Here is an 11,117-nt window from a genome sequence, read left to right on the forward strand (position 1 = left end):
TACAGGCTTGAGCCACCACGCCCGGCCATCACTAGATTTTCTAATTATCACCCCCAATAGCTGGGCCTGGACCTCAGCCTTCTCACTCATACCATCACGAGAAACACAGTTGACAGCAGCCACTGATACTCCGGAGACAGGAAAAGACCACAGTGAGAAGACAGACTGAAGAACAGGAACAGGGAGGCAGGTGTCAGGGCCAGCATGTCCAATAGGAAAGGAACCCCAGTGCTTTGGCTTCCTGGCTTCTGAGAGGAGACTCTGTGGCCTCTACTTCGTGTTTCCTGTGCTGAGAACAATGAGTAGAACCATGGACTGGGCGAGGTGGCTCACACCTAGAATGCTAGTGCTTTGAGAAGCCATGGTGGGAGGATCGCTTGAAGCCAGGATTTCAGGACCAGTGTGGGCAACAAAGTGAGACCCTGTCTCTACAAAAAAAAAAGCCATGTGCCTGTAGTCCTAGTACTCAGGAGGCTGAGGTGGGAAGATGGCTTGAGCCCAGGAGTTCTAGACTACAGTGAGCTATGATGGCACCACTGCACTCTAGCCTGGCCAAGAGTGTGAGACCCTCTCTCTAAAAAAAAAAAAAAAAGAACCATGAGCTGAAGTGCCCTTTGCTTTCATTTTGGAGCTCATACCTATTTCCCTGAGTCACAGGTTCTCAATGTAACCATCTATGGATTTGTCTGCAAAAATATTCTTGTCTGTCTTTTCCTGAGAATATTTACAGTTTTCAAGGATCCCCCCAAAGGGCCAATAGCCCCAACAAAGAAAAGGAAAAACTAAAAACCAGTGCTTTAAGAGAAAAAACTCATCCTATTGAAATGGCCAAAGCTCTGGCATATTTATACCAACAGAGGGAGCTAATATTTAGCCCACTGAAACCATTCCTGTTCTGTCCTGTCCTGCCTTACACTCAGTTACACAAGGCACAGAGTTGCCCTTCCTAAAAAGAAGATACTGTTGGTCACAATCAGCCCGCTCTTCTACCCGTGGCTTGGTAGAAAGAGTAGGTGACAGCTTCTGGCCAGGGGTGGTGTTACTGTGCTCAGTATTTCTCCTTTCCTGAGTCAGGATAAATAATTAGGAATGAACTTCAGAGCCAGTGACCCAATCTCCCAATGGCACTCTGTCTCTCCCTGACTGACAAGAGGCTCAGTCAGCTGCCTGAGTTCCTCAGAACCCTCCCAAGACCAGCACCCAGTTGGGCCACTTACCTGACTCCCTTGCTCGAGGAGTGACAGGCCCTGTTGGATTTCTCTTCCAGGTCTTTCAGTTTGCAGTCAAAGAATCACTTATCCTGAAGCTGCCAACAGATGAGCTCATGAACCCCTCACAGAAGAAGAAAAGAAAGCACAGGCAAGGGTTGGACAAAGTGTTTTGTTTTACAGCCAGGCTGTTCCCTGTGCTCTGACCTCCCCTTGGAGTTCCCATCTGCCTCCCCCTTTAGCAACCGCACAGGCTGTGTAAGCCCATCAGCTTGGCATCACATGACTGAGAGCCAGCCTCCTGAGTGCTCCCCAAGGGTCTGTGCCTTGGATCAGCCCTCTGCTTGTCGCCAGGTGCTGTGGACCATGACATAACTGGCTGTTTTTCTGTTTAAGCTCCTGGCCAATAGGACATAAGCTAGCCTCATGGCTCCACTCTGAAGCCGTTTCTCCGTGTTGGTTTAGTTACCACCTTACCCATTTCTCAACTCTGACCAGAGTTTATTTATTTGTTTGGTTTGTGTTGCTTTTCTGAGTTACATAATAACACTGTCTTCTAGCTAGCCTTTACTTAGAAGTTTTTTAAAAAAATTCTGTACCCTGGCTCTGTTCCCTAATGACTATCACCTATCAGAGGAAGGAGCTGACACCACTTCTAGATACAGAAGGAAATCTCTGTGACTCCTCCCTTTCAGTTCTTTGGGAGAAGATTCCTGAAAGGCCTTCCCACCTCCCCATCTTGAAACTCCCCCATATGTCCACCTCCACAAAGACAAAGGGAGAGATGAGGAGACAAACAATAGCTTTATGATAGACCGCTAGGCTTGGGCTTTCTTTTGTTTCTGTGTTGTGTTCTTTTATATTATTTGCTCGTTTGGGAGGGGTTGTGTTTAAGTTTAAATCTTGTAGCACAGGCCAGCTGGATTTAGGATGGACTCTTGCTTCTGTGTACCAAAGTCGTCTTGTTGAGGGGTTTGGGAAGATACTCCCCAGTCATCAAACACAGTCCCTCAGAGCAAGTCACGTTGTCATTTACCTGCATTTACAGAGCTCCCTAGAGCCGTGACTGAGACCTATCCTTCCTGTGTTTTTCAGATTGTGGGCTGCACACTGCAGGAAGATTCAGCTGAAGAAAGGTAAGTTCTACCAGGGCATTCTTCAGCAGTTCAGCCTTACCCTGTGGTCATCACCCTACCCCACCTCCAGCTGCACTTGTTGACCCTGTGCCACTTCCGCAGATTGCAGAATTCTCTGCAGCAACTGAGAACAGCTCAGCCTCTCACTGCAACTGAGAAGACCTCTTAGGAGGTAGCATTAGGGGCCTTGTGATCGGTGATTTTTCTTTTTTTTTTTGAGATGGAGCCTTGCTGTGTCACCCAGGCTGCAGTGCAGTGGCACAATCTCGGCTCACTGCAACCTCCGCCTCCCAGGTTCAAGCAATTCTCCTGCCTCAGCTTCCCAAGTAGCTGGGATTACAGGCATGTACCACCACTCCTGGCTAATTTTTGTATTTTTAGTAGAGATGGGGTTTCACCATGTTGGCCAGGCTGGTCTCAAACTCCTGGCCTCAAATGATCCATCTGCCTTGGCCTCGCTGGGATTACAGGCATGTGCCATTGTGCCTGGCCAGTCTGTGACTTTTCTAGTGTGCCATTTGCTAGGTTCCAGACCTCATTTAATGTTTAGAATAGCTTCCCTATCACCTATCAAAGGAAGGAGCTGACACCACTTCTAGATACTTCTCTGCAGCATCTCCACATCCTCCCCACAAAGCAGACCACCCCATTGCAGCTTATGAATAACAGTCATCCCTGTCTTCTCACTTCAGGTGTTAAATGTGTGTCCAAGGAGATTGTTAGGACCAGCCTCCTCTGAATCAGGGCAGCTGGACACTTGGGAGGGAAGATAGCTGGAGTGTATGGTCACAGCAGCGTCTTCCTCTGTTCTCTCTCCTAGATAACTCTTCCACACAAGTGTACAACTACCAACCCTGTGACCACCCAGACCGCCCCTGTGACAGCACCTGCCCCTGCATCATGACTCAGAATTTCTGTGAGAAGTTCTGCCAGTGCAACCCAGACTGTAAGTGTGCTGCGTCTTCCCTATAATCTACCAAAACAGTCGGCACCAGTGTGCCCTGGGCTTGCCCCGTTCCTGTGCCCTTTACTACTTACGAGCCTTCTGATACTCTCTTTGCTGTGTTTCAGGGATTCTACAAATGAAATAAGTGCCTGAGATCTGGAAGAGTCATTTCTGGAAAACGTTTAGGTTCATGATTGTAAAAGCAGCAATTACACAGAAATCAGATACTTTCCCAACTTTGTCTTCTAGGGGAGAATTAAGAAATGGGGCGGGGGGCAGCAGGCGCAGCCACTCACGCCTGTAATCCCAGCACTTTGGGTGAGCAGATCACCTGAGGTCAGGAGTTCAAGACCAGCCTGGCCAACATGGCAAAACCCCATCTCTACTAAAAATAAAAAAAATTAGGCCAGGCGTGGTGGCTCTTGCCTGTAATCCCAGCACTTTGGGCGGGCGGATCACTTGAGATCAGGAGTCAAGACCAGCCTGGCCAACATGGTGAAACCCCGTCTCTATTAAAAATACAAAAATTAGCCAGACATGGTGGTGTACGCCTGTAGTCCCAGCTACTTGGGAGGCTGAGGCACAAGAATCGCTTGAACCCAGGGGGCAGAGGCTGCAGTGAGCCAAGATTGTGCCACTGCACTCCAGCCTGGGCAACAGGACAAGACTCTGTCTCAAAAAGAAAAGAAATGTGGGATTCTTTTTTTTTTTTTTTAAGTTACAGCCCCAGTTTCCCTTTTCTGGATACTGTTTAAAATTTTTTTTTAATTCAGATATTTTCTGTTTGTGATTCTGTGTATGTCTATTTTCATTTAATAGCTGGAGTTTTAATATCAGGTAGAAGACGGGGCCTGGATGTCAGCAGAGACATCTGGGTACTTATCTTTCACTTCTTATCCCACCATGCCCTTCCCAACTCAAAGCTGAGCAGTTTGATGGCAGTCCCCAGAGCTTGCAGAACTTGGTGCCCAGGCGGTTTTGCTGGAGGAAATACCTCCTAACTCATAGCAGATAGTGATCTTAGCCGCAGCAGAGAAGTGGTTGTGCTGGGTTGGGCAGTGGGTGGAGAAGGATGGCATAGAACGGATGCATTCTGTTCTCAAAATGATACTTGTTTTGATGGTGACATTTTGCCAGTGAAAAGCACTGATTTCATTTTCTCTGGGGTACTCTCCACCTCAGCAGGATGGAGAAGTTTGTTGGGGAAATCTCTAGGGGACACTTACTATTATACCTGCTTTTTTTTATTATTATGCCTGCTTTTTTTTTATTTTTTAAATTTGTTTGAGACAGGATCTCAGCTCTGTTGCTCAGGGTGGAGAGCAGTGGCACAATTATGGCTCACTGCAGCCTCAACCTCCCTGGCTCAAGCAATTCATCCCCCTACATCCATCAAGGCTGGGACTGCAGGCATGTGCCACTATACCTGGCTATTTTTTAAAAAATTTTGTGGAGACAGGGTCTCCCTATGTTGCCCAGCCTGGTCTTGAAGTCCTGGGCTCAGGTGATTCTCCTGCCTTGGCCTCCCAAAGTGCTGGGATTACAGGCATGAACCACCATGCCTGACCACACCTGCTTTTTTGACTCAAAGGCATGAATGTTTGAAGCACTCAGTTCTCTATGGACAAAACTTGTGTATTTGATTATTGGGAAGGGAGCTTCCTCTTATTTTGCCAAACATCCTTGAACACAAAAAAATTACTCCTTTGCTGTCCCTTGAGTCAACCACAAGCCCCAGTATTAGCTTATTTCCCTTCTAAGACTTACCTGTCTTCCCTTCCCAGGTCAGAATCGTTTCCCTGGCTGTCGCTGTAAGACTCAGTGCAATACCAAGCAATGTCCTTGCTATCTGGCAGTGCGAGAATGTGACCCTGACCTATGTCTCACCTGTGGGGCCTCAGAGCACTGGGACTGCAAGGTGGTTTCCTGTAAAAACTGCAGCATCCAGCGTGGCCTCAAGAAGGTGAGGCCTTTCCTCAGGACCCCACACCAGATAAAATGGAGGGGGAAGGAAGGAACGATCCCAAGCATTCTCTTTCCACTGGTTCTTTTGAGGCTTTATGTGTGAAAGTGCTTGATAAATCCTAAAAGACACATATTTACTGAATTAATAAAGGCTTCAGTCCCAGTAGGGTTTAGAAAAGTGGTTCCTGGCCAGGTGCGGTGGCTCACACCTGTAATCCCAGCACTTTGGGAGGCCGAGGCTGGCGAGTCATGAGGTCAAGAGTTTGAGAACAGCCTGGCCAACATGGTGAAACCCTGTCTCTACTAAAAATATAAAAATTAGCCAGGCATGGTGGTGCACGCCTATAATCTCAGCTACTCAGAAGGCTGAGGTAGGAGAATCGTTGAACCCAGAAGGCAGAGGTTGCAGTGAGCCGAGATCACATCACTGCACTCCAGCCTGGGACAGAGTGAGATTCCATCTCCAAAAAAGAAAGAAAAGTGGTTCCTTGAACTGGCCAGACAAAAAGGAGCTGAGAGGTGTATGCACCTTTGGTGACGTCTATGTTTACCTCACACATCGCAGTGAATTCCTACAGACTAAGGCCCAGGAGGGCTCCATGGATAGGGGAAGAGATATTCTATTTCCGTTCATCACCACTTCCCATTTTCTTTTCTCCCCCAAGCAGAACAGAATGGCTTCGACGTTTTTCTGCTTTCAGATCCTCTTAACAGTTACTGGTTCTTTCCATCCCACCCCCACCACACACGTGCACATCCAACACACACCCCCTACTCATGCACACCCTGTAGTCTGAGACTTGGCCCCCTCTTCCCCAGCACCTGCTGCTGGCCCCGTCAGATGTGGCTGGATGGGGCACCTTCATAAAGGAGTCTGTGCAGAAGAATGAATTCATTTCTGAATACTGTGGTGAGGTGAGTGCTATAGTTTTGGCCCACATTCTTACTCGGGGGAGACTGATGAGAAACTCTGATTTTCTGTGGGCCAGGCTTCTTTGAATTAATCTCTAAATAACTCAGCTGTGTTCTCACATGGCCTCTTGGGGAGATCCCACAGAACCATTTGCAGTACTGAAACCACTGTTCAACTCTTTGGCAACTCCAGACACGAGATGAGGGGGGCTGTCTTCAGCCTTCAAACTGGTCGGCCTGGGTGGGAATTGGAACAGCATAACTTGAGCTTGCTGTCTTATGATTCTCATCGTGATACTCAGTAAGCACCCATGTGAGACACCACCCAGCCCTTTCTGGGGACAGGGCACCGCGCCCTGAGCAGGCAGCCTGATACTCCTATTTGTTATTTGTCTATCTCTCTAGCTCATTTCTCAGGACGAGGCTGATCGTCGCGGAAAGGTCTATGACAAATACATGTCCAGCTTCCTCTTCAACCTCAATAATGGTATGAAGTCTCTTTGTCTTGTTCCAAGGTAGTCTTTTTTTTTTTCCTTTTTTTGAGACGGAGTCTTGCTCTGTTGCCCAGGCTGGAGTGCAGTGGCATGATCTTGGCTCACTGCAACCTCTGCCTCCTGGGTTCAAGTGATTCTCCTGCCTCAGCCTCCTGAGTAGCTGGGACTACAAGCACCCGCCACCATGCCCAGCTAATTTTTTTGTATTTTTAGTAGAGACTGGATTTCCACCATGTTGGCCAGGCTGATATCGAACTCCTGGCCTCAAGTGATCCACCCGCCTCGGCCTCCCAAAGTGCTGGGATTACAGGAGTGAGCCACTGCGCCCAGCCCCAAGGTGGTCTTTCTACCAGATCGCCCTTGCTGTAGTCCAAATGTAGATCAGCTCCAAATCTTCCAGCAGATGCACAGAGCAAGGGGGCAGGATCACACTCAGGGATCCCACAGGCCACAGTGCCCTTGCTTTGGAAGAACCTCCATTTCTGGGTTCTGTTCGTAATAGGAGCATGGAGCGCCTTTACCTGAGAAATCTCCCTGCCCGGTAGATGAGAAGATCCATAATTCAAAGAGGAGGGACCCAAAAGGAGAGCTCCCACACAAGGCTGAATTCTGAGGCTGCATGCTTTCCTCTGCTTCTGTTAGCACATTGGGCTTCAAAATTCCCATCAGACTAAAGTATTTGTTACTATTTAATTGATTTTAAATTCAGGCTGAGAAGCTGTGGAGTTGCCAGCGTGCTCATGGTTTTCCTTGATTTACTTTACTTTATACAGATTTTGTAGTGGATGCTACTCGGAAAGGAAACAAAATTCGATTTGCAAATCATTCAGTGAATCCCAACTGTTATGCCAAAGGTGAGTCCCAGTGACCTGGGAGGTGGGGCGGGCGATGGATGCCTCTTTAATGTGATTTCCATCTGTTGTTGAACCTTTTCCATAGCTGAGCTATTTTTTGTCCAAAGATAATCATGATTAATGTCTGGGATCATTTTAGGCCCCTCTCAATCTTAGTTTTATAATCTGCTTTTTTCAGCAAATACATCGTTAACACTTTCCCACAAACATGATTTAACCAGCCTGAGCAACATAGTGAGACCCATCTCACCAAATAATAATAGGCTGGGTGCGGTGGCTCATGCTTGTAATCCCAGCACTTTGGGAGGCTGAGGCAGGTGGATGACTTGAGGCCAGGAGTTCAAGACCAGCCTAGCCAACATGGTGAAACCCCATCTCTACTAAAAATACAAAAATCAGCTGGGCGTGGTGGTATGCACCTGTAGTCCCAGCTACTCAGGTGGCTGAGGCACAAGAATCACTTGAACCCTGGAGGCGGAGGTTGCAGTGAGCCAAGATCATGCCACTGCACTCCAGCCAGGGCAACAGAGCAAGACTCTGTCTCAAAAAAAAAAAAAAAAAAACCCACTAATAATAATAAAGATAATTTTTCTGCCATAATAACAGATCTAAAAGCCTAGAGGCAACTACCGTATTGACTACTTTGTAATTCCACTTAATTCATGTTTTCACTGGGAATTTGGAGAAAATCAACCAGAAGCCTACTGGTTATTGACTTGGAGTTGGGTAGGAACCTAACCTTGGGTTTATCCTGCTTGCAGTGGTCATGGTGAACGGAGACCATCGGATTGGGATCTTTGCCAAGAGGGCAATTCAAGCTGGCGAAGAGCTCTTCTTTGATTACAGGTGAGGTGCCAGTAATGGTCCTTGGGTTGTGGCCCCGGAACTGGAAAGAGTGGCATTGGAATAGATTTGGAGGCTCAGGGAGGGTAGTGGGGATGGAGGAGAGTCTCCCGGTGAACAAGGCTGTGTCCCTTGTTCTGATATCTGGTGCCTTGCCTCAGAAGTGGGACCATTGTAAACAGCCGTTAAGGAGTGGGAGGGGAAGTGAAATGGAAGGGGACTCCGCCTTTTCAATCACAAAAGTCATGAGAGTAACCTGGTTCCTCCTCCCTGCTCTGGGACAGGTACAGCCAAGCTGATGCTCTCAAGTACGTGGGGATCGAGAGGGAGACCGACGTCCTTTAGCCCTCCCAGGCCCCATGGCAGCATTTATGGTAGAGGCACTGTCTTGGCTTTCATGCTCACACCACTGCTGCTCGAGTCTCCTGCACTGTGTCTCCCACACTGAGAAACCCCCCACCCACTCCCTCTGTAGTGAGGCCTCTGCCATGTCAAGTGGGCACAAAACTGTCTCAATGAGAGGGGAGACAGAGGCAGCTAGGGCTTGATCTCCCAGGAGAGAGTTGCAGAAATGGGAGACTTTCTCTGGCCTCAGAGGAAATGAGCACAGGCTGGAGTAGATGACTTATGTGTGATTTCATGTCGGCTCCCCAGGTTGTGGGCCTCAGGAATCAACTTAGGCAGTTCCCCACAAGCACTAGCCTGTAATTGTAGCTTTCCCTATCAGGCGTCCTTATGTCATTGGGGTGCAGGCAAACCTCTGTGATCCTAAGACCTGGAGAGGACAGGCTAAGTGAAGTGTGGTCCCTGGACCCTACAAGTGGTCTGGGTTAGAGGTGAGCCTGGCAGGCAGCACTGACTGAACTCAGAGGTAGACGGGTCACCTTACTACCTCCTCCCTTGTGGCAGGGCTCAAACTGAAAGAGTGGGTTCTAAATACAGGCATTCAAGGCTTGGGGAAGGAAAGCTATGCCATCCTTCCTTGGCCAGAGAGGGAGAACCAGCCAGATGATAGTAGTTAAACTGCTATGCTTGGGCCCAGAAGGCTTTGAAAAAGCCTTCTCTGTGTACTCTGGAGATAGATGGAGAAGTGTTTTCAGATTCCTGGGAGCAGGCGCAAGTGCCCAGCTCCTCCAAAGTTCTGGCTTAGCAGCTGCAGGCAGGCATTATGCTGCTATTGAAGAAGCATTAGGGGTGTGCCTGGCAGGTGTGAGCACCCTGGCTCGCTGGATTTGTGGGTGTTTTCAGGCCTTCCATTCCCCATAGAGGCAAGGCCCAACGGCCAGTGTTGCTTATCTCTTCAGGGTAGGCGGGCACAGGCCTGGACTAGAGAGGAGAAAGATTGGTGTAATCTGCTTTCCTGTCTGTAGTGCCTGCTGTTTGGAAAGGGTGAGTTGGAATATGTGTTCCGAGTTGGGTGAGGGGCTAAATTGCACGTGTTTAGGCTGGCTTCCCGTGTGCAGGACATACTGGTGGAGGGTATGTAAAGTGGGAGAAGAAGCAGGTAGACCACCTGTTCCAGGCTGTGGTGCCACCCTCTCTGGGATTCATGCAGAGCAAAGCACTTTAACCATTTATTTTAGAAGGTCTATAGATTGGGGTAGAGTTTGGGCTAAGGTCTCTAGGGTCCCTGCCCAAATCCCACTCCTGAGGGAGGGGGAAGAAGAGAGAGCGGGATATTCTCTTCCAGTCCTGTCTCATCTCCTGGGAGAGGCAGAGGAGCGAGCTTCACACAGAATTTCATGTGAATGGGGCCAGCAAGAGCTGCCCTGTGTCCATGGTAGGTGTGCCAGGCTGGCTGGGAACAAGGAATAGTGTGCTGGGTAGAAAGGGCGTGGGCAGGTATAGATTGGCCTGGGAGTGTTATAGTAGGGAGCAGGCTTCTTCCTTCTGAGACTCACAGCCCCCCTTCTTCCCACTCCACTGGCTGTCCCATGAAGTCTAAGTGGGGTTCCCCCTGACCCAGCTGCCTCTTAGGGTTTGGTGTGAGACATGCACACACACTTACACGCTCGCTCTCACTCACCACACTGGAGGGCACACATGCATCCCGCACTCAGCAACTCCTGACAGAAAGCTCTTCCCACCCAAATAGGCCAGGCCTCAGCATGATCCTGAAATCTGCATCTGCCGTGGTTTGTATTCATTGTGCATATCAGGGATACCCTCAAGCTGGACTGTGGGCTCCAAATCACTCATAGAGGAGAAAACCAGAGAAAGATGAAGAGGAGGAGTTAGGTCTGTTTGAAATGCCAGGGGCTGGCCATGAGGAATAGGTGAAAAAAAAACTTCACCAGCCTTTGAGAGACTAGACTGACCCTACCCTTCCCTCAGTGAGCAGAATCACTGTGGTCAGGCTCCTCCTGTCCCAGCTTCAGTTCATGAATACTCCTGTTCCTCCAGTTTCCCATCCTTTGTCCCTGCTGTCCCCCACTTTTAAAGATGGGTCTCAACCCCTCCCCACCACGTCATGATGGATGGGGCAAGGTGGTGGGGACTGGGGGAGCCTGCTATACGTGCGGCTTCATTGCCAATAAATTTCACGCACTTTAAAAGTCCTGTGGCTTGTGACCTCTTATCTGAATAAAGTGTTAGAATCCATTTTGGCAAGCTGTGTACTGTGTGCTTTGGGGCTGGAAGGATCCAGGGATGGGGTCCAGGAGCAGGTTGGGCCAAAGCATCAACATTCTGATCCCCAGTTACCCACCGAGATCTGGCAAAGGAGGAGATGGGGGGTCTGGCAAGAGCCAGTCAGTCAA

General features: G+C 48.9%; 1 protein-coding gene across 5 annotated transcripts in view; it reads left to right on the forward strand.

Moving 5' to 3' along the window:
* The window catches only part of EZH1 (enhancer of zeste 1 polycomb repressive complex 2 subunit), a 49,979-nt gene that overhangs the window by 35,707 nt on the left and 3,155 nt on the right, over positions 1–11,117 (forward strand). For 2 of the 5 annotated variants that reach the window (XM_033182924.1, XM_033182925.1), the window contains exons 13-20: positions 1,268–1,359; positions 2,304–2,344; positions 3,165–3,290; positions 5,075–5,253; positions 6,075–6,170; positions 6,573–6,654; positions 7,435–7,515; positions 8,277–8,361. In XM_033182924.1, the coding sequence (XP_033038815.1) occupies positions 1,268–1,359; positions 2,304–2,344; positions 3,165–3,290; positions 5,075–5,253; positions 6,075–6,170; positions 6,573–6,654; positions 7,435–7,515; positions 8,277–8,361 (782 nt within the window). Of the gene's footprint in view, positions 1–1,267; positions 1,360–2,303; positions 2,345–3,164; positions 3,291–5,074; positions 5,254–6,074; positions 6,171–6,572; positions 6,655–7,434; positions 7,516–8,276; positions 8,362–8,642; positions 10,966–11,117 lie in introns of those variants that run through there. The other 3 variants (XM_033182922.1, XM_033182926.1, XM_033182923.1) reach the window with 3 other exon arrangements.

Source organism: Trachypithecus francoisi, unplaced genomic scaffold (genome assembly GCF_009764315.1).
Source record: "Trachypithecus francoisi isolate TF-2019V2 unplaced genomic scaffold, Tfra_2.0 Lachesis_group20, whole genome shotgun sequence".
Classification (NCBI taxonomy): domain Eukaryota; kingdom Metazoa; phylum Chordata; class Mammalia; order Primates; family Cercopithecidae; genus Trachypithecus; species Trachypithecus francoisi.